A 27,008-nucleotide genomic window follows, 5' to 3' on the forward strand; every position below is an offset into this window, starting at 1 on the left:
TCTGCGTTGCGTCATGCTAAGAACAGCCCTTGGTCGTGGTATATTAGCCATATATCACACCTCCGCGGGCCTTATTGTTTAAATACAACATTATAATAACACAAAACGATATAACCTCTTGATTGGGCATTATTGCTTAAATATAATATTAGAATAACACAATTACAAAAAACCCAAACTTGGGAACTTGGGCCTGTTTCTAGAGCTCCGACTTCCCGACCTGAAATTAATCGACGTCATGTTTTTACCTACCGCATTTTCCCGAGTTCCCAGTTGTTTTGAACGCGGCATAAAATACAATCCCTTTATTTGACAGGAGCTGGGGAACCAATCCAAACGAGGAACTGTGTCAGTAAGGAAGTGACGACGGCGCACGAGGGCAGTGGAAGTTCTTGCCATTACACCTCGAGCACTTGTGCGCGTTCAGCGACTTGTAAAGCATCCGTGTATTCGAAAAGTGTCTCATAATCTATCCATATACTTTAAAGTGTGCGCAATCTGCGTAGTTGCAACTTGGAATACGGCGATTTATTGAGTAACCGTTCGGTTCTTCCGACCGACATAAACAGAAAACAAATGGGTATTTACGTTTAGGCTACTTTAGTTTTGTGGACCTCGTTTTAGCTTACTATGGCGCAGCCGGCAGAGAAAGGTATGGGGCCCAGGGTATTCTGTTAAGTTTTTTTATGTGGATAAAGAGAGATCATCAAATTCAGAGATCCATTGCCAAGAAACCCCTCTTGAATTGTGCAATATCACAAATGATTCTCGTAATTGCTTAGTTGGCAAACTTGGCTCACTGCAAACTCCACAAATGTCTTCTGTTTATATTTATTATGGTTATTTATAACATTTAAATAGTTATTGAATATTCATTATGTTGGTCAAATCTATAAAGTGCAGTGGTCGTGTTGTTGGTCCTGTAGCTCACACGTTGTGCAAGCTCTTGTTTCCAGCCCAGCATTAACTCAAATGATTCAACAAATGAACTGCTCATCAAAACCCTTATTAACTGACTGGAGTGTGATAGTGCCGGGCTGGAACAAAAAGCCTATACACATCCTGTAGGTTTCCAGGACCAGGGTTGCTGACCACTGGCATTTAGCAGCAACGTTTTGTGACATGGATGTTCGTCACGTGTCATGCATCACACTGTCTTTTCACAGCATACTACCGCTTTCTGGTATTGTTCTTCAACTGCCTGCTCACGTTTGGCTCCTACTTCTGCTTCGATATCCCTAGTGTCCTCCAGGACCAGTTCCAAGGGGTGAGTCGCAGGAGCAGCCTATATAGGCCTTTGCACAACGAGAGTAAAGTAGCCTCGTCACTCACACTGAATGCACTCATTTCACCACAGAGATTAACCAATAGTTCTACACATTGACCTTCATTAATAACACATGTTGTGATGGAATTGTGAATTACACCGTGTCTAACGCACCAACACCATCGGGTTGATAACAAAACACTGTTCATTTCCCCCCTGCACAAAGAATTTGACGTGTGCCAATACAACCGTGATCAATGGGACAGTGGACTGTGTGGAGGGACTGGGGATGACCCCTCAGGAGTATAATCTGCTCTATGCCATCTATGCCTGGACGTAAGTGTAAACAACCCCTATATATATTCATGAAATGATTAACTATAGGCCCGATGTCTCACTCTTTTCTCTCTGTCAACAGTAATGCAGTGGTGGTTATAATGGCTGGGTTCCTTATTGACAAACTAGGCAACCGCTGTAAGTTGATATTGTCTACTCCACAGCACTAAACTGAGATTCAAAACTCTTGACATTTTTAATCATTGAACTCACATTGATTGATATGCTGGAACAACCCATGTTTCTATTCTCTGGTGTATGGCGCTGAATGTTCTGTTGGTTCTCCTAATGTTCTCTCTCTCTGTCTCTCTGTGTGTGTAGTTGGTGTGTTCCTCTTCTCCTTCCTGTGTGTGCTGGGGTCAGCCATCTTTGCTCTGGGTTCTCACTTCAAAGGAACAGGTTACCTGCTCCCTCTCATGCTCACCGGCCGTTTGCTGTTTGGCTCTGGCAATGGATCCCTCACCAGTAAGGCCACCTTATTATCTGATTCACACGATAGGCTGTCCTGGTTTCCGCATCCACCATAGGTTCTGGAACCGTGCTGGAAAGAACAATGTGAAAAGAAAATGCACGACCCAGGCCAAACACAGTACGGAGTGAGGCAATATACTGCTACGGGCCGAGTTCCAATACTTTCAAAGTCATCCTTCCTGCATTTGAGAACTAAGCACCCTATCCCTCCCCCTCAGTTGTCCAGAACCGGATTACAGCGTTCTGGTTCCGGGGGAAGGAGCTGGCCCTGGCGTTTGGCCTGACCCTGGCCTTCTCCCGCCTGGGCTCCGTCCTCAACTTCTTCCTCACCCAGCGGTTCCAGGCCCAGTACGGCATGCAGTGGACCCTATGGGGAGGTAGGATATACAACGCCTGCACTTTATTTTACGGCACATAAAGGAACTGGTATTTATGCCGAAGTGACATGGCAAGACGGTAGTGGCACAATAATAACCTATGAGACCTTTTTATTTACCTTTTAAGGATCCATTCAAACAGGCAACACAAGGCACTTTTTGGTATAAAGTATTTGGAAATTGTGTTGAAATGGGTGCGAGAGAGTACCCATTGATACCACAATTTTTTAGTAATTACTAGTGGAAACAGTAGTACTACTGGAATACCAGGTAAATATACTGGTGGAAAAGTACAGTAAATGAAAAGTGCTCAAATATAACTGTATAATAAAGCAGTAAAGCCAGAAGAGGCTGATCAATCCTGCATTGTTCACAGCTAAGGTGTGTGTGTGTGTGCGCAGGTGCCTTCCTGTGTGTGCTGGGCTTCATGTCTGCCATCACGGTCAGTGCCCTGGACAAGGTGGGCATGAAGCAGCTGGGACTGGATGGGGCCATTCAGGAAGAGTCACGCAAAGTGGTGAGTTGAATGGGCTTGGGTGGTATTCATAAGACGCCAAACGGGAAGAAAACCCGACTGAAACAAGGAGGGACTACCTGAACTTGTCCAATAAGAAATGCTAAAGATATCCTTCGGGGTTGCAAAACATTTAAAAGCATTTTCCATTGTATGCTCTAATGAATAATACAATCCTGTTGACTTGCCTTTGTACCTATTGACAGGACAGATATGTCTATGTGTCTGTGTAGAGGTTTCAGGACGTGAAGCTGCTCTCTCTCAGATACTGGCTGTTGGTTCTCACCATCATGTTCTTCTACAACGGCATCTTTCCCTTCATAGCTGACGCCAGGTATTGATTTACATATGCACGCACAGTTGCACACACACAGCCTACATTTTCACACTTTACCCTCGGAGACTAGGGTTGCAAAATTCCAGTAACTTTCCTAAAATTCCCCGGTTTTTCCAGAAATCCTGGTTGGACGATTCTGGATCTTATTCCTTCCTGACTCCAGGAATCTTTCAACCGGGGACATCTGGACAACCTGAGATTTTTGGGGAAAGTTAGCAGTATTTTGCAACCCTATAACTCGCACAGTTGAATATTTAAACAGTATGTGAGTCCTCTTGTCTCCCTTTCCAGTAAGTTCATACAAGACAAGTACAGTGACTACAGCCAGAAAGAGGCAGCCTACATCGCTGGTGCCGTATATGACAGCTCCCTTGTCCTCTCTGCCACTGTCGGAATTCTCATCGTAAGCCACCGTTACTGTACCTTATGCTGCGTACAACAGCTGTGTTATGGCAACCTTACCTGAACCAGTGAGAACCTCATTCATAAATCCTGCTTTCTGGTATCTGAGGTAGTCACAACAACCGTCAAATTCTAAACTGTGACAAAGTGCTTTTCAGTAATTGGCTTAGACCCCAAACAGCAAGCAGAAGTTAGAAGCAGCACAGTGGCCAGGAAAAACTAGCCTTTGACCACCAGATCTGATGTACTGTATATATCTGACTCTCTCTCATTGGTGTGCCTGTGTCTCTGTTGTTGCAATTGTTGACACTTGTGTGTTTTGTGTTGCAGGACAATGTGGGTTTGCGTGGGGTCTTTGCCGTGTCCTGTGCTGTCCTCACGCTTCCTGTCTTTGGCCTCCTGGCCTTCACTTTTGTCCCCCCTCTGGTATCCACCATCTGGCTGGGGGTCACCTACTCCTTCGCTGCTGTGAGTAGCCCTATCGAAGAGTTAAATTGAATATTGTAATGTACTGTCCGGTGTGGCTGCTGGTTGAGTATAGCGCTTGCGAGGGCAGGATTGTGGGTTCGATTCCCACAGGGGGACCGGTATGAACATGTTTAAACTCACTACTGTAAGTCTCTCTGGATAAGAGTGTCTGCTAAATGACTAAGATGTAAATGTATACATTGTGTGAGCCCTATACTTTGACTATACTAAACCTGCTCTCAAGTAGCTCTGTAATCCATTGCACATTCCACCTATTTTTGTACACTTCAGCTAGTATCCTTCTGATTTAGGATAAACACCCTGGGAAGATCTCAGTTGCATACTCCTCGCGTCCTCTCTCCTCGTCTCCGTCTCAAAACCCATTGGAGGAGAAGGTCAGAGGGGAGGGACCTCTGGCTTTCTCATTCAATGGGATTTGGGAAGGAGAGGGGGCGGGAGGAGTATGCAATTGATCTTCCCCCTGTTGTGTTTGGTAGTGTATAAAACTGCTCTTTCGAGTGCACATTTGCTGTTAAGTTGCATATTGTATCCGGGTTGGAGAGGATTCACATACAGTAGGTGACTCAATTGGTCTATCGGCAGTCCCCATTGAAGTGTAGGAAAGGGATCGTCTTGTACTTCACTGTGCATTTTCATTGAAGCACATTACAAATACACTTGCAATGACACACGTGCTCTTTCTTAGATGTATGTGTGTTGTTTTTCAGGCAAGCATGTGGCCCTCTATTCCCCTGGTGGTCCCTCAGGCAACTCTGGGGACAGCTATGGGCCTTGCCACCTCAGTACAGATGGTAGGAATTGGCATATCCAACCTTGTCGTTGGCCAGATCTTGGGAACCAAGTCAAGGTAGAGCTCACTGCAGCACAATGATGATGTGGTGTTAACAAAATGACTTATTCTTTTCTTTTCCTCGGCGTAGTGTTATGGCATGTCTGTATGTAAACTGTGCGCGTCTCCTGTGCGGGTAGTGACGCTAAGATCCCACTGTGGCGCTGGCAGCAGATGATGATCTTCATGTTGGCCAACACCATCGCCTGCATCGTCACCTCTGTGGTGCTCAACATCGTGGACCACCGCCAGGTCAGACCAGGCTCACTTTCTTTCTGTCTCCCTCCTCCATTTCCTGTTTCACTGCCACGACAGGTGTCCACTCTATAATGAAACTCGCCCGTCTAAAATAATGTGTTCCGATTGTCCGAAGTAATTCTAGCACTTGAAATCAGCCCATTGAGCTGAAATTGTTTGCTTTCATGTCAAATGGCTTGTTTTTATTAGATACCTAGAGCAACATCAACTGTTTGTGTGTCTGTGTCACCTCTGAGGAGATCCTTTAGTCAATGTAACAATGAAGTTGTATCATTTTCCACATTTGTTACATTGTGTTGTTACATCAGTAAATCTTCTATTGTCTTGTATCCTCAGGGTGGGATTCTGAATAAGACGACCAAGAGATCTGGCTCCCCGCCCCCCAGCGGACCTTCAGACAGAGAACCTCTCGTGGAGGGAGAGGAGGGGCAGAATGACGAAGGGGCTGTTCGCTCTCCCTCCAACAGTTCCTAATCACCTCACTCTTCTCTTAGAAGAGTCTGCCTCAGATAGTTGAACTGAAGTGTGTACACAATCGGCTTGAATTGTTTTCTCCATCTATATCTCTTGAGCCTTTTGGGGGAGGAGAGGGATTTTTTTTTACAGGATTTGTTAAGGGAAAACACTTCAGGACTCTGCCTATAATCTGAAAATGGAGGTGGTCGGATCCCCTCCCCTCATGGTTCACTAATCTTGTAGATTATACTCACTTATCAGACAGACACTAAATATTGCCTTTTTAAATCATGGTTTGTGTCGATGGAGCCTTTGCCCAAGTACAAGGCTCATGTTATTGAGTGCTACGGCAACAAACAGTGAACAGTATTGAAGTCAGCAAAATCATGTCTTCACACTAAAACAATCGGAAGCTAACTAATGCATGTTTTTGGTTTTGGTCTTATTTCAGTGATCCAAAAGTTCTCCTTCTTTTATAAGGTTAAACACGTAAGTTGGTTACTAATTTAACCACTATTAATAAGGAGTCAACAATAACCTGTTGCATAACTGTTTTATATAATTCTTTCAGTGATATTTCTGCACATGTTTCTGTGACGCCAATAATGACATCTTTAATTTCAGATAGCAACAACAATCGCTTCGGATTACATGAGATCTCTTTTTAATTTTTTTTTTATGTGGTGTTAGCAGTGGTCCAAAATGCTCAAGTTGATGTAACATGCAGCAATTTGTTCTGGCAATTACTGCCTTTCCAATCAAACACACCATTGCTTTTACTACAGGTTTCAGTCAATAGAGACTATGCATGCAGCGGTTCAAGGTCCGCCAGTGTGAACCTTCTATAAGGGAATGGGACCGATTTGCTTTATACTGACAAGCTAGCACAAATAAAAAGGTGTTGCTACAGTAACGACTGGTGTTGTTGTCATAGCTGTATTTTCACCCTTTTTCAAGGGCTTTTTGTACAACTGGCTGACGAAAAGAAACATTCAGCTGTTGCGTGGTGGTTTCCGTCATTTACTGTACACCAAATTAGCACATCTCGCATAATGATAAGTGGAAGAACAATAAAACCATTCTAGTAGGCCTTCAGCAGATTAACTGAGGGTTATATGATGTCATTGAAGATGTTGACACCAGGCACATTTAAATCATATACGCGACCGTTCAAAAGTTTGGGGTCACTTAAATGTCCTTGTTTTTTAAATAATTTTTTTTTTGTTTTTTTTTTTGGCCATTTTAAAATAACATCAAATTGATCAGAATTACAGTGTAGACATTGTTAATGTTGTATCGTAGCTGGAAACGGCAGATTTTTATGTCATATCTACATAGGTGTACAGAGGCCCATTATCAGCAACCAACACTCCTGTGTTCCAATGGCACATTATGTTAGCTAATCCAAGTTTATCATTTTAAGAGGCTAATTGATCATTAGAAAACCCTTTTGCAATTATGTTAGCACAGCTGAAAACTGTTGTCCTGATTAAAGAAGCAATAGAACTGGCCTTCTTTAGACTTGTTGAGTATCTGGAGCATCAGCATTTGTGGGTTCGATTACAGGCTCAAAATGGCCAGAAACAAAGACTTTCTTCTGAAACTCGTCAGTCTATTCTTGTTCTGAGAAATGAAGGCTATGCCATGTGAGAAAATGACAAACTGAATATGTTTGCTGATAATGGGCCTATGTAGATATTCCATTCAAAATCAGTCATTTCCAGCTACAAGTCATTTACAACATGTCTACACTGTATTTCTGATCAATTTGATGTTATTTTAATGGACAAAATGTTTTGCTTTTCTTTAAAAAAACAAGTACATTTCTAAGTGATCCTACACTTTTGAACGGTAGTGTACATTTAAAATGAATTAAGAAAATAAATGATACATTTACGGTGTACAGTAGTTATTCTCTGTATAGCCTACCATGCTTGAGCAGTCTCAGGCATTGGCCAGAGAGCCAGAGAAAAATCCCTGGGCAGACCTCTACTCTGTGGGACTGGCTGAAGACCACAGCGCCCTCTGTTGGCAGATAACAGATGCTGCACCTGCAGACACAGCGATATCCTGCAGCAGCGAGATTCAGACACCAGTGTGTGTATTATTGTTAATTATGTAATTTAACCTAGATCTATACTGGTTTGTCTCATTGAAATAAACATCTATTTTATAACAGGGATCTTATGTTTGGCTGGGAATGGTTCTCTATGTTGTGAATACAAACTCAATGGTTCACTGTCACTATCAGGTTAGAGTCACAGTTGTTCTGTGGAGTTTAGAGTGCGTTTATATTATAGGTCCAGGCAGACGAGTTCCTCATGACGCTGTCATTAACCATCATAACTGTCATCGACCATCAGCAGAAGAAGCTGGATGGAGCGCTTGCTGAAGCTCTCGTTGAGGGTCTCTCCACCAACCAGGGATGCTCAGAAGTCTCAATGTCTCAACACAGCAGTCAAAAGGAGGTCAGGTGCAAAGATAGTTGACAGCCAAATTACATTTGACCAATCACAATCAATGATTTCATGTTCCATGACCAATAACTTGACACTATTGTATTTTCTCAATTGTTATTTTGTAGTTGGGAAATTTTAGCGACCCGATAGACTGTACTGACCAAACACATGGAGGCGCTGTCTGGGAAAGTGGAGCGTCTCCGCAAAGCCAAACAGGGAGAACCTCAAAATGGGGTATTATTTTTTTTTTTTAACTAGGCAGGTCAGTTAAGAGCAAATTCTTATTTACAATGACGACCTATCAAGGAACAGTGGGTTTACTGCCTTGTTCAGGGGCAGAATTATCGATTTTTACCTTGTCAGCTTGGGGATTCTATCCAGCAACCTTTCGGTTACTGGCTCAACGCTCTAACCACTAGGCTACCTTCCTTCAGTGCTGGTAAAGTCACTCAACATGTTTTCTAAGCTATTGTCACTTGAAAATATGACCATGTTAAAGAGCATTTGTTTAAGCAGGTGTGGGCAGGAGGTCTCAGGTAAACACAGTGTGATTTCCAGAGGTCATACCTAGAGCTGTCAACGATGAAAATGTAGTCAAACAATGCACTATATATTTCTCAATAAAGATGAATTCCATAGAATTAGGAATTAGAAAACAATTACATCCTGTATGATGAATAATACCATGTATTCTCAAGCTCCCTTTGATTGTGATACACTTTCATTTTCAACTAGTTTAATACCACAGGAGGGCGTTACATAGCTACATATGATTGCACATGCCAGGTAAATTCAGTCTTAATTGATTCAAAGTGGAATACAGAGCCTGCTTTCATTTCATTCCCAACCCAGAAAATGTAGGGTAATATCCAATTGACAATTCCCTGCTACAGAACACTGTTAAAAAAACACTTACAATACTACAAACTTGGAATACTCCAACTGAAGCCAAAGACCTTGAGAGCCCACCTAACTTGATCCGTGTTGTTCCATAAAATTGGCAAGTGTTTCTAATATTTTCTATTGGACACACATCAATTGAAGTCTTAGTAGTGGGCGTGTTTCTTTTTCTCATTGGTACGTTTTGCTGACAGTCAACAGCTCATTCGTTTTCAGCACCTCCTCTTCTCTCCGCTGACTGGCTCCCCGTGACTTTGTTAGAGAGTGCGTTTACAGTTTTCAGCGCAAGCTACGTTCCTATGTTGCTACCACGACCACAGACCAAAATGCGTTGGACATGGCTACAAACTACAATTCCTGACGAAAGTTGGATCATTTTGATCATGGAGAATCAATTTGAGGGGAACAACAAGCGTTAGTCACCTGGATATAGCTGCAATGCATTCCGTTGGCTACTTATTTGAGAGATAGGGGAAAAACTGCAACTCCTGTTGTGGTGTTCATGGAGGCTCACAGGACCATTTCAGTGAGCGAGAGGACCGGCGAAATGTCACCTGTGTAGTCTTGTACACCTTGTAGTAAAGTATTTACCAAGACGAGAGTGCGGAGTACAAAAGCCTGGATCCCCATATTCTGCGTCAATTTATAAATTGGCCTGTTCAAATGTGAGCAAAAAAGTTATCACGACAGCAGCTGCGCTGTGGGAGGTACCTCGCGAGCAACAAGATGATAAGATCATTGATATGACCTACTCCTTTATCCCGTTTAGTAAGCATTAGTCGATTATAATGAGCTTGTAGGTATCAAAGTAAAAGGTGGACGTCGCTGTGGTTTCAAAGCACCTTCCATTATGTGCTGGACTAGCTACTTGATCTATCTAGGCTACTAAGACATTCAGACAGTTTTTCCATGAAGTAGTTTTCAGAATTTTGAATGAACTCTCATATCGTGTTGTGGAATTTGGAATGACTTTATGTCATTGCCGCACACACCTTGGACCAGCGTCTAGAGCTCCAACGCTATTGACTGCAACCCACCCGGGATAGTAGGCTACACAGGAAGAATTACGCAGTTTTCAGGTTTTTGTTTGTGTAGTCTTTTTACGGGTTCAATTGGCACCCATTTAAGCTCAGCTGGGTATTTCAACCATGTCCTCGAAAGACAATCCATGTCGGAAATTCCAAGCCAACATTTTCAACAAAAGTAAATGCCAGAATTGCTTTAAACCAAGAGAATCTCATTTATTGAGCGACGAAGATTTAAATCAGGTAAGCAAGTGTTGCCATATGTTTCACAGTCATGGGGTCATGCTCATTGGCGTAGCGCAGCTCCCGCTAGGCGTGGGGGGCCACAAGCTTTGGGGGTACTCACGGAGGTCGGGCCCCAGCCCCCCAGATAGCATATGAACACGTCATAAGCCACGAACAAACAATTTAGACAGACAGGAAATTGGCTTTAAAGCTGCAACATTTTCTCTCTCATGGCAAAATCTGTAGAATCACAGGAAGTTGGCTCAGGGATTCTTTAAAGTCGGGACGATCCTTGTCCAGCAGCAAAACTATTTTAATACTAGCAAAAAAAATAGTTTTATTCAGTCTTAAATTTACCTTTAGTATAATTTTATAAGGGAATATATTTGACTTAGGAATTTTGAAAGTACTTGAAATATTATTGAATATTACAGCCTGGTCTCAGACTAGACTAACCACAGTAAATGTAAATCCGGGACACATTTGTATGATATGTTACTTTTGGTATGGCTACTTAAGGAATAAACGAAAGTAGGGTTGCGAGTTCGAACCTCATCACTGACAACATTTTAGCAACTTTAACTAAACTTTTTTGCTACTTTGCAACTACTTAGCACGTTAGGTTAAAGGGTTGAGGTTAGGGTTAACTCCTAAACTTAACCCTATCCCCTAAACTCTAGCCTAGCTTGAATTCGTAACATACGGTGTCTTCATAAAGAATTGACTGATTGACCTTTTCCACATTTTGTTACATCCTTATTCTAAAATTGATTGAAATTGTTTTCCCCCTCAATCTAAACACAATACCACATAATGAGGTTTAGAAAGTTTTGCAAATGTAATAAACTGAAATCACATTTACATAAGTATTCAGACCTATTACTCAGTACTTTGTTGAAGCACCTTTGGCAGCGATTACAGCCTCGAGTCTTCTTTGGTATGACGCTACAAGCTTGGCACACCTGTTTTTAGGGAGTTTCTCACATTCTTCTCAAGCTCTGTCAGGTTGCATGGGGAGCGTTGCTGCACAGCTATTTTCAGGTCTCCAGAGATGTTTGATTGGGTTCAAGTCCGGGCTCTGGCTGGGCCACATTCAGAAACTTGTCCTGAAGCCACTCCTGCGTTGTCTTGGCCGTGTTCTTAGGGTTGTTGTCCTGTTGGAAGGTGAACCCTTGCCCCAGTCTGAGGGCCTGAGCGCTCTGGGGCAGGTTTTCATCAAGGATGTCTCTGTACTTTGCTCCATTCATCTTTGCCTTGATCCTGACTAATCTCACAGTCCCTGCCACTGAAAAACATCCCCACAGCATGTTGTTGCCACCATGCTTCACTGTTGAGATGGTGCCAGGTTTCCTCCATGTGACGCTTGGCATTCGGGCCAAAGAGTAACATTTTGGTTTCATCAGACCAGAGAGTCTTGTTTCTCATGGTATGAGAGTCATTAGGTGCCTTTTGGCAAACTCCAAGCAGGCTGTCATGTGCCTTTTACTGAGGAATGGCTTCCAACTGGCCACTACTATAAAGGCCTGATTGGTGGAGTGCTGCAGATATGGTGGTCCTTCTGGAATGTTCTCCCATCTGTACAGTGGAACTCTAGAGCGCTGTCAGTGACCATCAGGTTCTTGGTCACCTCCCTGACCAAGGCCCTTCTCCGATTGCTCAGTTTGGCTGGGCGGCCAACTCTAGGAAGAGTCTTGGTGCTTTCAAACATCTTCCATTTCAAAATGATGGAGGCCGCTGTGTTCTTGTGGACCTTCAATGCTGCAGAATTTTTTTTGGTACCCATCCCCAGATCTGTACCTCAACACAATCCTATCTCGAAGAGTTCTATGGACAATTCCTTCGACCTCATGGCTTGGTTTTTGCTCTGACATGCACTGTGGACTGTGGGACCCTATATATTGACAAGTGTGTGCCTTTCCAAATCATGTCTAATCAATTGAATTTACCTCAGGTGGACTCCAATCATGTTGTAGAAAAATCTCAAGGATGATCAATGGAAACCAGATGCACCTGAGCTCAATTTCGAGTCTCAGACCAAAGGGTCTGAATACTTATGTAAATAAGGTGTTTATGATTTTGATTGGCAATTGGAAATTTCAGCAAAGTTCCAGTTTCCCAATACAGAAAGTGTACATTGTGCAGTAGAGTTTCCTGTGAGTTAGCCATCTGTCAAATAGGCATAGTACAAAGGTTTAGTTTAATTGGATGTAATTAGTTGTTAGCCTATACCCTGGGGCTATCATCCTTAAACTAATCTGTGCACGAATTAACTCCCTGACATGAAAGAGCACAATGCATGAAATGGCACTGACCGTTTTAAAAGAAGTCAACGAGGAGATGCATGAATGCAGGATACATTTTGTTAGGCTTGTCAAACACATCGTGGTTGAATGAAAAGCATATTGAATCAAATCAAATGCATTTATAATGCCCTTTTTACATCAGCAGATGTCACAAAGTGCTATACAGAAACCCAGCCTAAAACCCCAATCAGCAAGCAATGCAGATTCAGAAACCCCAACTTAGTACTTTTCCTATGGTGAGAATAGAATCATTGCTTACCTTGCACATTTTACATTGTTGCCATCACCTTGACATAAGAGAGCTGGCTAAGAATGGCCTTGGTATAGAATTAAGTTGTTATATTGGTGAGAAGTGCCTGCTCTTTAACAGGGGAGACACCCAAAAAGCCATATAATTTTGATCAGAAGACTACAGGAATAGCTACGCAGTGACAGTGCTGATTTTCTCAATGCTGTACACCATTCGTTCTAGACATGTGAGAGGTTGTTGGGTCAAATCTAGATATTAGCCTTACAGCATGTACAGCCATGGCATTTGGAAAGCTCTTAGAAGCAGGTGGTCCTGACTCAACACTGAAACACGTCATATTATGACTAAATATGTGATTGACTCACACGTTGCATCCACGGACACACACACACACACACACACACTCATTCACTCTGTCTGGGCCTGCTTGACTTTAGGAGTAGTTTGTCTCTTGACTGGACATACACCTTCAACTGTACACAGCGCCACATCTATTCCACTACATTGACACTAGAGACTGACACCTTTAGCTAGACACAACATTACATCTATTCCATGATATTCACAACCGACTGTCCTCCTTGCACGGATGAAAATAGCTCTGTGGCAGACTCTTACCTAGTGGAATTCCTGACCCAAAAGGCTATCAAAAGACCTCATTGTGCTACTAACTTGCAAACTCTAGTCTCGTTAGCCAGGTGTCTCATTATCATCAACACCAAAGGCTCAGCACACATTACATACGAGAGTTTTTTTCCGTAAATCTCATTCCAAACATATTTTCAGCAAGCGCTTTGGTCATTCCTTTAGTATTTGACCCCCCCCTCCCACTCATCCCATCTAGCCCACATTCTCTCAGTGCGGTATTACATAGTCATTATGATGGGGGGGTTGTGAGATGAACGCACCACACAAATGACTGTGTTTAACCATTGAATGGTAAAAGCTGACCTAAATCCATCTTGCTCGTCCCTTCTCAGGGGAATTCAGCATAGGCCCCCTGTCTGGTCATGTGAAGAGAGATTGCTCTTTTTCTCTCTCTAAAGCACTGCTCTATTTTTCTCTTATTTTTTTTTTTACCTCTTCTCATTTTCTAGGGGCAGGGGGGTAACATTCTGTAACATATCTACATTGTCTTCTTCCATCTGTAATATAGTCATATCGGCTTAATCGGAATGAACAGCCATTATCCCAGAAATGCTACAATGGATTCCCTGCTCAGCCCTAAGATGGTGACTTATCAATATTTTAAGCATATAGACCACACACTTAAGTGGCTATCTGAACTCAGATGTTGTTAGTGTAAAGAGACTCATAAGTTCCTTTTTGTATGCTTGACGTGTACTATACAGGTAACTGCCAAAATAATGGAAACACTTGAGTAAGTGAGGGATGCGAAGTATATTGAAAGCTGGCACTTCCACACCAATGACTGTGTATATAAATGGACAAAGCCATTGATCACGTGACACCATTCATAAAAAAATATTTTTAACACCTTTTCGTGATATCCAATTGGTAGTTACAGTCTTGTCCCATCGCTGCAACTCCTCTATGGACTCGGGAGAGGCGACGGTCGAGAGCCATGCGTCCTCTGGAACACAACCCTGCCACGTTGCACTGCTTCTTGACACACTATTATTTGTACCCCTTTTTTGTGATAATGTAGAAAGTACGCGTGACCATTCGATTATTTGTTCAGCTGTCTTATAGTTTGGGGGTAGAAGTTGTTAAGGAGCCATTTGGACCTAGACTTGGCGCTCCGGTAGCACTTGCTGTGCGGTAGCAGAGAGAACAGTCTATGACTTGGGTGACTGGAGTCTTTGGCAATTTTTTGGGCCTTCCTCTGACACTGCCTAGCATAAAGGTCCTGGATGGCAGGAAACTTGGCCTCAGTGATGTTTTAGGCCGTACACACTACCCTCTGTAGCGCCTTACGGTCGGATGCCGAGAAGTTGCCATACCAGGTGGTGATGCAACCGTTCAGGATGCTCTCGATATGCAAGCTGTAAAACATTTTGAGGATCTGGGGACCAATGCCAAAACTTTTCAGTCTCCTGAGTGGGAAACGGTGTTTTGCCCTCTTCACGACTGTCTTGGTGTGCTTGGACCATGATATTTTGTTGGTGATGTTGTCACCAAGGAACTTAACTCTCGAACTGCACCACTACAGCCACGTCGATGTTAATGGGGGCCTGTTCGGCCCTCCTTTTCCTGTAGTCCACGATCATCTCCTTTGTCTTGCTCACATTGAGGGAGAGGTTGTTGTCTTGGCACCGCACTGCCAGGTCTCTGACCTCCTCCCTATAGGCTGTCTTTTCAGTGATCAGGCCTACCACTGCTGTGTCGTCAGCAAACTTAATGATGGAGTTGGAGTCGTGCTTGGCCACTCAGTCGTGGGTGAACAGGGAGTACAGAAGGGGACTGAGCACACACCTCTGAAGAGCCCCGGTGTTGAGGATCAGCGTGGCGGATGTAGTTGCCTGCCCATACCACCGGGGGGGGGGCAACAGGAAGTCCAGGATCCAGTTGCAGAGGGAGGTGTTTAGTCCCAGGGTCCTTAGCTCCGTGATGAGCTTTGTGGGCGCTATGGTGTTGAACGCTGAGCTTCTTCTGTCCTTATTTTTTTTATTTTTATAATCTGTTCAAGGACATACATCTGGTGTATTAGAAGCAATTTTTGGCGCCATGATTGTCTTCAATGTTTTTTTTTTACACAGATTGACCATGAAGATTGAAAACTATAAACCATATGCCATGGCCATGCATCTCAGTCACCAGATCTCAACCCAATTGAGCACGTATGGGAGAATAGAGCGGCGCCTGCGACATTGTTTTATACCACCATCAACAAAACACCAAATGATGGAATTTCTCGTGGGAGAATGTTGTCGTATCCCTCCAATAGAGGTCCATACACGTGTAGAATCTATTCTAAGGTGCATTGAAGCTGTTCTGGCTCATGGTGGTCCAACCCCATGTTAAGAGAGTTTATGTTGCTGTTTCCTTTAAGTTGGCAGTTACCTGTAGCTATCACTGTTTTGACATTATCTTGCCTTTCATCACGCCAAGCAGAGAAACATCCAACATTGTAATCAAAGATAAAGGAGCTTTACATTGGATTAGAAATAACATTTAGCGGGGGGGAACGTTTGACCTTGATCAGAGTATATTAAAGTGGGACATTTAGCTCTCTCATTGTCACACTCAACATTGTCCCCTTTTTTATACTTTCCCATAGCGACATGATGGATTTATGGAGTTATAACTGAGCACTTTCCATAAGCCAATTTGATTGTTTAGGTTTAATGGGAGTAGGTAAGCATAAATCCTTTTTAAACATGCTCAACAAAACTCCAGCAATGGCTATATACACAGTGAGACCAATCCAATCCCTTCAGATCAAGTTGGAGCTCAACAGGCTTTAGTAGTGTTGTTGCGTACATAGCCAAAATCTGATTTCACTAGGCTAACTGCTGCCTGTGTACGAGTTAACTGCATTTTAAAAATATAACGCAGTGAATGAGAGTCCTGAGTCTTTTTTTTGTTTTTTTTTTTGTGTGAAGAGAACAGATTTTTGTCACACTGCTTCTCCCTTCCTTCTCTGCTTCGCTCCTCACTTTCTTGCCCGCCCACTTAGGGGGATCACAGGGAAAATCACGTGTTGGAGGCTGTTTCCCCCTTTAAAAAAAGAAGAAAAAAGGCAGTACTGGTGCTCTGGAATGCAGCCAGTTAGTGTGTGCAGCCTGAACACCGCTCACACAGCTGGTCCAAACAGCCAGCCAAAGCGTGCAACTTGTACACAATCTATTGAAACAGACAGCCAGCGTGTCGTCAGATTATTCTGGGACATACTTGAGTAATCATCCAGGGCTCGTAATCGTGGCCAAATACCAACCAGGCCCCTGACCTCCAGGGGGCCCACATTTGATTTTGTTAGTCATTCTCACTCGTATCATATTATGATGGCACAGGTCATTACAAAATGTGTAGAATTTGTCCATTTTTTTTTTTTTTTTTTTACAAAGGTGAGGGAGTGCCAAGATGGAGGTGCTTCAAAACCCCCTGTCAGTCATTTAGTGCGTGTGTGATATATATAGATAGATATCATATATATCTCATTGGCTGTGATGGTCATGGAATTTTGGATGATGGTTATTGGTCAGCCAAGTGATTCCGGTCACCATAATAACCTTTCGAATAGCAAAAAAAAAACCGTTTCATTTTTTAGATACACATTTTGTCCCCTCCTCTGCTCCTTACTGCATGTGCTGTGCAGGGAATGGGGGTGTTGGCTAAGCAACCGAAGACTCTCATTTGCTACAACGTCTTGCTTGTTTCAGCAAGGAGCAGCAGTTTAGGTTTTACATAGAGTCCATGTTGCAGCAGAAACGGACTCAACCGCACGAATGCCCGGCCGTCCCGTCTTCAGTCAGCTGTTTTGTTCCACCAAAAAATTCAATGTATATATTTTAGCGTTATTATTTTATGGTGGTGTTCATCCAGTAATTACGCCAGCCCTAATGTGTTGTGTGTGTGTGTGTGTGTGTGTGTGTATATACACAAAAGTATGTGGACACCCCTTCAAATTAGTGAGTTCGGCTAGTTTAGCCACATGCGTTGCTGACAGGCGTATAAAATCGAGCATCTGGCCATGCAATCTCCATAGACAAACATTGTCAGTAGAATGGCCTTACTTGAAGAGCTCAGTGACTTTCAACGTGGCACCGTCATGGGATGCCACCTTTCCAACAAGTCAGTTTTTAAAAAATGTCTGCTCTGCCAGAGCTGCCCCGGTCAACTGTAAGTGGTGTTATTGTGAAGTGAAAATATCTAGGAGCAACATGGCTCAGCCGCAAAGTGGTAACGGGACCGCTGAGTGCTGAAGCGCGTAGCACTTAAAAATAGTCTGCCCTCGGGTTGCAGCACTCCCCACCGAGTTCCAAACTGCCTCTGGTAACAACGTCAGCACAAGAACTGTTCATCGAGAGCTTCATGAAATGGGCTTCCATGGCCGAGCAGCCGAGCATTGATTGGAGTGGTGTAAAGCTTGCCGCCTTTGGACTCTGGAGCAGTGGAAACGCGTTCTCTGGAGTGATGAATCACACTTCACCGTCTGGTAGTCCGATGAACGAATCTGGGTTTAACGGATGCCAGGGGAACACTACCTGCCCCAATAGTGCCAACTGTAAAGTTTGGTGCAGGAGGAATAATGGTCTGTTGCTGTTTTTCATGGTTTGTGCTAGGCCCCTTAGTTCCAGTGAATGGAAAAACACTACAGCATACAATGACATTCTAGATAATTCTGTGCTTCCAATTTTTTGGCAACTGTTTGGGGAAGGCCCTTTCCTATTTCAGCATAACAATGACCCTGTGCACAAAGCGAGATCCATACAGAAATGTTTTGTTGATCGGTGTGGGAGATCTTGACTGGCCTGCACAGAGCCCTGACCTCAACCCAAGCGAACACTTTTGGGAGGATTTGGAACGCTGACTATGAGCAAGGCCTAAAGGACCAACATCAGTGCCCGACCTCACTAATGCTCTTGCGGCTGAATGGAAGCAAGTCCCCGCAGCAATGTTCCAACATCTAGTGGAAAGCCTTCGCAGAAGAGTGGAGCCTGTAATGGCAGCAAAGAGGGCACCAACTCCATATTAATGCCTATGATTTTGGAATGAGATGTTTGACGAGCAGGTGTCCACATACTCTTGGTCATGTAGTGTACATTGGTAATAAACAGCTATAACGCAAGGCTATTTCAATGCTATGCGGTCTGACATTACTCTTACTGGAGGTTACGCAAGAGTCCCTAGATAAGAGCATATGCTTGGTCAGTCTTATTAAATCATTATTTCGCCAATTAATTATTTTGTTAACGCTTTCTTTAATCCATCTTCATTTTTTTTCTTCCCCATTAGGCAAAACCTATATATGGAGGATGGTTGCTCCTGGCTCCAGAAGGAACCAATTTTGGCAATCCCTTGCACAGATCTCGGGTAAGTTAGTTAACCTCTGGTTGGTTTTTGACAAATATATTCTAACCCAGTTGTAAACTTGTTGTCAAGTGCATTCAATTGAGATGTCAAAATGTATTGTAGGAGTCCTTCTAGATTCCGGGTCACTCAATCATTTGGTACGGCTATGCAGAAGAAGAAAGGTCACACTTTATCAAAGCACAGGCCTACAGCAATTGATTTTTATGTTGCCTCTAAAGTTCTGAGTTCCCAGCAAGCTATTCTTGCGACGTCGGTCTCTGTAGTCTTGTCTCTGTTCTGCCACAAACAAACAGAAATTAATAAAACTGGAGTTGCGGTTTGCAGAAAGTTAACAATTGTTAGCTTAGCAGATGGAAAAATAACTGCAGTAGTCTTGAATCAGGATGTTTTGACTCGCCTGCGAGTCTTGTATGAGCTCTGATCAAGTTACCTCTTTAAGGCTACGCTCGACTGAGGTTTGGAGCCAGAGTGTGACCGTTTAGTCACAATTTGCAACCCTTTTGACTTGGCTGTGCGAGTAAGAACACAGTGAGTGGGCGGCTCCCTGTGGGTGGCATGGTGCGCCTTCTAAAAAAAGAACCCCCCCCCCCCGACCAGCTCTTTCTCAGGGGCTAATGAGCATAATATTGACTCCGTGTCTCTGCTGCCGGTGCCCTGGGTTAGTTTGTAAGACTTACTTTCCGTGTTCGCTCCGATATGATGTTGGAGCATCCTAAAAGAGGAAGATTGAGGGGGAGTGGGAAAAGTCCCGGTTCTCACAGCCCCTGATGGCTTCCATATGGAGGGGGAGCATCTCTGGAGCCATTGGCCTCAGCCCTGTCAACAGTTCCCACCTCGTGATATCATTCACAGGCACTTTTTTTTTCTTCAGGAGTGTAAATAAACACACATGCTGAATTGGGGGTTGAAATGGTTGGCCCATATGAAAGGTTGACGATGGATGTATGGATCCCTGTTAGATTTGAAGTTGGCAGAGGACTCAACTGTAGGTATGGTCGGTCCCGTATTGGGTAGGTATGGGGGGGGGGGATCGCTATTACAGTGCCGTTTTCTCTATTTTTGCATAGTATGGACACTGAATGTTGTCAGCTCTTCAACCAAAACATAATATTGCAACTTTTTTTTAAATGTATTTAATAAACAAAGTTATGTACCTGTGTGGAAAAAGTAATTGCCACCACACACTCCATAACTGGTTGTGCCACCTTTTTTAACTGCAATGACTGCAACCAAACACTTCCTGTAGTTGTTGATCAGTCTCGCATCCCCGTGGAGGAATTTTGGCCTGCTCATCCATGCAGAACTGGTTTAACTCGGTGACATTTGTGGGTTTTCGACTCTGAACTGATCGTTTCAGGACCTGCCACAACATCTCAATCGGGTTTAGGTCTGCACTTTGACTAGGCCATTCCAGAACTTTTAAATGTGTTGTTTTTGAGTCATTCTGATGTAGCGTTGTTTGTGATTTTTGGATCGTTGTCTTGTTTGCATGACCCAGCTGCACTTCCGCTCACAGATGGATGTGCCTGACATTCTCTGATACAGAGCAGAATTCATGGTTCCATCAATGATGGCAAGTCATCCAGGTCCTGAGGCAGCAAAGCATCCCCAAACCATCACACTACCGCCACCGTGCGGTTCTTACTGTGGAATGCGGTGTTTGGTTTTCACCAGTCCCGTTGTCCAAAAAGTTCCACTTTTGACTAGTCTGTTCATAGAACATTCTTCCAAGAGGCTTCACAATCTTCCAGATGTGTTTTTTTGGGGGGGAGGGGGAGGGCTTGAGTCAACCTTTTGGGGCGACATGGGTCCCGCTATGTCCGGCGAAAGCCAAACACTGCATTCAGTGGTCCCCCTCTGAGCCTTATATTACAGTTTTAATGGCCTCTGAATTAGTATGATGTTCCTGTAAGTCAGGCTTCGCTGAGGCCGCCTATCGGCAGCCCTATTCGGGGGGCCCCCGACTCCCCGTAGCTCACAAAGCACTTCCCCGTCTTTTATTGATGGATCTCGGCAGAAAACCAAGGCCAGAAACTTAAACACCCGGACAAAACTGGGCATTAAGAAAGAAGGGGTTGGTGATAGAGGGCTAGTGTAGAGGGTATAAAAGTGTGGAAAACACAGCCTACCATTTATCATATTCACTAAAAAGAGAGTCACTGAGCTCTGGTTTCGCCCTCAGGTTTCTTTGCATACGTTCTAATACCTGGAACTCCACTAGTGCCTTCAAGGGGAAAACGAGGGAATGAGATGGAACAGATTGGGTTTAAGGGATGATTTCGTTTTTTTTGTCTTGTGGTGATCCAATCTTCTCCTCAAACAAACATGGACTAACCTGGTTGTAGAATTTACACTTGGAGGACACTTTGGTGTTGAAGGGTTTAGCTACAGTACATAGAGTGTATGCTGGATGTTTCTGTTTTGGCTGTGGCATGTTTTCATCAGATGCTAGCGGAGGTTCCTGTTAGCGCCAGGAATGTATCCTGGTGAACAGTGATCGCTCAGCGATCATATCTAGGTGGTTTGCTTAAGTCAACCTCCCCTCTGTTACAGAGTTTGAGGCATTCTCTCTCTCTCTCTCTCTCTCGGTTACTCTCGGTCTCTCTCTCTCTCTCTCGGTCTCTCTGTCTCTCTCTCTGTATTTAAGTGACACACATGTCCAGTATGTAGTACAAAAGTCTGTCATTTTCAAATGTTGCCAAGCCAACACAGTAGATACCGAATGGTAAGCTTTACCCGTGTGTGTGTGTGTGTGCGCGCGGCGCTTGTCTGCGTGTTGGGGTAATAGTGTTGACTCAGTCCTGGCTTTGGGATCAAGGACACACTGACTCACTAAATCATCTGCAGCCATGTCCCCGAAAAAAAGAGCTATGAAACCGCAAGGCATGCTGGGGACTTTTCGGTGTTGTTGGGCTTGGGGATTCTTCTGAGTGATCCCTGCTTTATAACGTAGCCACTATAGGTTCATAGATTCATAGGCTAACTCCCTACACATACAGTATGTGTTCTGTGCTCATTGAAAATCCAACCGTGCCTGTATATCCACCACTTTCAGAAGCTGCGTTGCGCTTAGCATTTGAGCTACATTGCTTTTACCCAAATCAACAGTTTAAGTCCTATAATAGCATACATATTATTGTAGCGTAAGTTGCCCTATCAGATGTCACTATAACTAGCATCTCTCTCTCGCGCTCTCTCTCTCTACAGAAATGGCAGAGGAGGTTCTTCATCCTATACGAACATGGATTACTCCGTTACGCCCTGGACGAGATGGTGAGTCAACTTCCCCGTTAAGCACTAAATTATGTTTTATGATGTCCGTAGTTTATTAGCGAGTTCCTTCTCCACGAACGCCGTTTTTTTTTTTTTTTTTTTTTCACAACCGGAGACGTTTACGCCCAGTTTAGACATGAAAACAGTCTAAATGTTGTGCGTGTGTTGTCAGTCAGGTTGGACACATGCCTTTTTTGATGTTTTCCTGCATGTGTAAGCCGGAGTGTTGGGATTCTGACACTCTCCTGAGGCGTACCTGTGTGCCTGAGGTGGGCCCGGTGCCACAGGGCTGGGTTGTCAACACTCCGAGCACACCGTCCCTCTGGGGCTAGCATAACATCACGCTAACATGCTAATTCGTAGAGAACTAGCTCAGTGAGCATGAAAGGAATGCGGGGACACCAGGTGTCACAGATAAGTCTGGTACACAGGTGTGCTTTGTTTTAAGGTGCAAACAAACCTGTGCAACTGACCATGGCAACTTCCCACCTGAGGCATAAAAACGGCCATTTTTAATAAACTTTGACGCCTTTCTGTTTATCAGTGTCACTGTTGGATACTCTGTATCCTACTACCTTCCCTACCAACACATGATGTTCTGACAACTTGTGACAACGTTACATGTTGTTAAGAAGGTTGGTCGTGATGACATTACCACGTGACAGCGTTGTGACGAAGTTGCCACAAAGTTGTAATTGTTTCTCTAAAGTAAATAAAGTTGAGGTACACATATTCAACACTGCCCTCTTAGTGCCAGCAGTTTAGCAATTCATATGAGGAGTGGAGAGAGTGGGCAGGCAGTGTATTGATTGGCCCCTATTCCTCTTATCCAACTGCTTGGAAAGAGAGGCTCTTTAAAAAACGAGAGGTGAAAACCGCATCGGGAGGAAAGAGCACTTTGCTCAATGCTGTTGACTCATTCTCTCTGCGGTGTTCGTTGGTGAGAGATGCTGAGTGTCCTTATGTAAGCGAGGCAGTGGGAAGAGGCCTTTTCTGGTGTGTGTGTGTGTGTGTGCGTGCACATTGGCGGTGAAGCTATTGGTATGTGGGTGGAAAACGCATCTCTCAACTCGAAGGGGTCATCAGAAAATAACTGTTGATCTGTGGAGACCTGTTACGTACATACTAATGCACACATGTATCAGTGTGTAGGAAAGGAACAGGACATGTCACATTGATCATCCTCTCACCGGGTGAAGCATACCTGAGAGTCAGTGAAATGAAATATTTCTGAGACAGCGAGTCCAAAGGAGCGTAACGTACGGTCTTAAAGACAGCGATTTGGATTTGAGCGAGGGGACAAATAAAGAATACGTACGGAGGAGAGGAGGAGGAAAGTGAAAGAAAGAGTGTCTCCCACTCGCCCTCCCTTTCCCTTCCTCCTCGGTTAGTGTCACTTCATCTTTTCATCTGCCGTCTGAAAGGAGGATCAAAATGGGTCAGCAACGGAGGTGGAGAGCTGGAGTGCTCTAAATATAGATATGTGAAGTGTAGAACAAGCGATGATGAATACATCATGTTTGAATAATTGTTGGGCCATTTTTAATAAGCGGCTACAAATTGAGCTAAATAACTCCTGTATCTGGCACCAGAAGCTAGGCCTTTGGTGAAACAGAGCACGAGTTGCTCAAATATCCTTTATTATACTCTCTTGTTTGATTGTAACCTTTATTTAACTAGGCAAGTCAGTTAACTTCTTATGGCTGCCATCCCGTTAACGGGATAATTGTCATCAACAACCCCTGAATGGCATAGCGCCACATTCAAATAATATTACTACAAATATTTATATTCATGAAATCACAAGTGCAATATAGCAAAACACAGCTTAGCCTTTTGTTAATCCACCTGTCATGTCAGATTTTGAAAATATGCTTTACAGCGAAAGCAATCCAAGCGTTTGTAAGTTTAATGATCGCTCGACAAAACATGATGTACACCTAGCATCAAGTAGCTTGGTCACGAAAATCAGAAAGGGAATCAAATGAATCGTTTACCTTTGATCTTCGGATGTTTTCACTCACGAGACTCCCACTTACACAGCAAATGTTCCTTTTGTTCCATAAAGATGTTTTTTATATCCAAAATACCTGTTTGTTTGGCACGTTATGTTCAGAAATCCACAGGAAAAAGCAGTCACGACAACGCAAACAAATTCCAAATAGTATCCGTAATGTCCACAGAAACATGTCAAACGTTTTTTATAATCAAGCCTCAGGTTGTTTTTAAAATATATAATCGATAAGATATCAACCGCAACTGTCTTTTCAGTCGGGGAGGGAAAGGCAATGGCAACCCAAACTCTGTTACGCATACAAAACGCTGCTGGCACCCGGCCATATAATGACGCGATGTTATATTTCTCGCTCATTTTTCAAAAGAAAAGCCTGAAACTATGTCTAAAGACTGACACCTTGAGGAAGCGATAGGAAAAGGAATCTGGTTGATATCCCTTTAAATGGCGTATAGGCAGGCTATGGAACATGGAGTTTTCAAAATAGAAGCCACTTCCTGGTTTGATTTTCCTCAGGGTTTCACCTGCAATATCAGTTCTGTTATACTCAGACAATATTTTGACAGTTTTGGAAACTTTAGTGTTTCTATCCAATACTACTAATTCTATGCATATATTAGCAACTGAGACTGAGGAGCAGGCCGTTTAGTTTGGGCAATTTATTCATCAAAGCTACTCAATACTGCCCCCCAGCCATAAGAAGTTAAGAATAAATTCTTATTTACAATGACGGCCTACCAGGGAACAGTGGGTTGTTCAGGGGCAGAACGACAGATTTTTTTTTTAACCTTGGCTCCTTGGGGATTCGATCAGCAACCTTTCGGTTACAGGCCCAACGCTCTAACCACTAGGCTACCTAGCAGTGCTTCTGATCTTGGGGTGTGTGTACCTTCAGGGGTGCTTGGCTTATCCACAGGGTATTTGGGAGGACTCATAAGAACATAGGCCTACTGGTAAAATGCATGAGAGGGTACGTCCGTGGTACTCCAAGCAGAGCATAATGTGATTTTGAGGGTACAGGAACCAAAAAAGGTTGAGAACCACTGGCCTAAAGCACATTGCGTATGTGGGAGAGGCGAGTTGTGTACCGTCCCTAAGAATTATTGCACTGTGTAGAATAAGGTGTGTGTGTGTGTGTGTGTGTGTGTTTCGCATGTGTGTTTCCCTCCCTGATGGAGAGTGCTGTATCCCCAGGACATAATGAGAGGGCAGGGATGGATGAAGGCCTCGGTGGGGCTGCTGAGACCACACTCCTCCTCTTCTCTTCCTCTCCATATCAAATATACCCTTCGTCACCCAGCCTCCTAACAACATACATGCACTACGTTAGAAAAACAAGCAGCACTACGCACGACTACACAACACTAGGCATACACGTCTAACCACAACACAAGGGCATGGGCAATAATATCATACAGCATAAACGCACTCCAAACAGGACAATGACATGTACAGTAACGCACTTTAACACAAGGAAATGCACGCGCACACACACACACACACACACACTCCTTTAGACTTTTGAGAAATGGGAACGACAAAAAGCATGACGTCTCCTCGAAACCATGAAACCCAGGGCCTGTAGCCACATCAGAGGCCCACCAGAGAGCACAGGGTTGGGTTTAGGAGATGAGAAGGTTGCCCCTGTGTGTGTGTATTTTTTCCGGGGCCTTTAGTTTTTATGGCTCTGGTGTCCTGCATGGCTCTAAACAGGCCCAGATGGGCTGTGGTCCCAACCCGCAGGATGTGGCATCGCCCTGGGGGGGGGGGGGGGGAGATCACACGTTCCCACTGGGCGTTTTTGGGGTCACCCTCCACTCCTTCAGGGGTGAACAGTGAACACCCAGTGAGACTCCACCACCATTTTAGACCAGGAGGGCAAGAGTGGCTTTGAAGAGAGGTTATCAGAGGGAGACTGTGTGTGTGGAAGGAGAGGGGGAAGATATACCAAAGTGAGAGAGTGTGTGTGGGAGGAGATAGCAGAGAGAGAGAAAGTGTGGGTGGGTGGATGGAGAGTAGGAAGAGTTACTTTCCAGTAGCAGTAGATGGGAAAAAATAGATGGAGGGAGAGAGAGAATGAGCGGAACGTGTCTGCCTATATCAAACATGTGCATCCGTCCTAGTGTATGGTACAATGGGCTTTGTGCTTTAGTGCTGGGTTTGTCGTAGCATAGGCCCCAAAACAACTAACATTTTCTAAGTACATTTCCAAAATGAATCTGTAAACTTGGAGCTTTATGTTAAAGATTTCATCCTTGTTTCTGATTTTGAAAGATATGAATTCAATTGACATATGAATGAAAGCACCAATCGTGGAACATGCGGTATTGACAAGTTTTGCAAGGGCTGTCTGAAGTTGTCGCGTTGCCTTGGCAACGCCTTTCTGTTTCTTTGTTCAACAGCGTGTTAAATGGATGTTTGACCATGGCATGGGTGAATTGTAGGCTACCAGAGGTGACTTTTTTTTTGTTATCTTTTGTTAAAAGAACTAGCTGTTTTTGCAATCCTAAAGCGGCTCAAGAATGTGGTGTGCGAGCCGTGTGTGTGAGCGCTTGTGTAGGACAAAGAGTGCTTGACTGCAGAGTGTGTGTCAGGAACAAGTGTTGCTGGGTCAGAAGTGTTTCAAGGCCTCCGACAGGAGTCACGGTCACCTGAAGGAGTTGAGTAAGCAGTTCTAGAGGAACATAATGTCATTGCTGAACTTATTTCCACAAATATGGCTTTCACTTTTGCATGGAACATGTTGTGATGTGTATTATGCTTAGACTGCGTGAGAGAAGCGCGTATCACAGACGCACGCTCCACAATCCCTTATCACACCTCGGA

General features: G+C 43.9%; 2 protein-coding genes across 5 annotated transcripts in view; both read left to right on the plus strand.

Moving 5' to 3' along the window:
• Positions 1-402: 402 nt before the first annotated feature.
• LOC139368177 (major facilitator superfamily domain containing 1-like) lies at positions 403-6,649 on the plus strand. The gene is made up of 13 exons (XM_071106787.1): positions 403-652; positions 1,167-1,267; positions 1,494-1,603; positions 1,686-1,741; positions 1,925-2,068; positions 2,293-2,451; positions 2,853-2,968; positions 3,199-3,299; positions 3,594-3,705; positions 4,035-4,172; positions 4,901-5,040; positions 5,163-5,274; positions 5,617-6,649. The coding sequence occupies exons 1-13, from the start codon at positions 631-633 to the stop codon at positions 5,752-5,754; spliced, it is 1,449 nt and encodes a 482-aa protein (XP_070962888.1). The 5' UTR covers positions 403-630; the 3' UTR covers positions 5,755-6,649.
• Positions 6,650-9,360: 2,711 nt separating this feature from the next.
• Positions 9,361-27,008, plus strand: part of LOC139368178 (centrosome-associated protein CEP250) — a 112,828-nt gene continuing 95,180 nt past the window's right edge. For all 4 annotated transcript variants that reach the window (XM_071106791.1, XM_071106788.1, XM_071106792.1 and 1 more), the window contains exons 1-3: positions 9,361-10,363; positions 18,818-18,895; positions 22,103-22,168. In XM_071106791.1, the coding sequence (XP_070962892.1) occupies positions 10,244-10,363; positions 18,818-18,895; positions 22,103-22,168 (264 nt within the window). In that variant the 5' untranslated portion in view covers positions 9,361-10,243. The remainder of the gene's footprint in view (positions 10,364-18,817; positions 18,896-22,102; positions 22,169-27,008) is intronic.

The sequence above is a fragment of the Oncorhynchus clarkii genome, chromosome 16, assembly GCF_045791955.1.
Source record: "Oncorhynchus clarkii lewisi isolate Uvic-CL-2024 chromosome 16, UVic_Ocla_1.0, whole genome shotgun sequence".
NCBI lineage: Eukaryota > Metazoa > Chordata > Actinopteri > Salmoniformes > Salmonidae > Oncorhynchus > Oncorhynchus clarkii.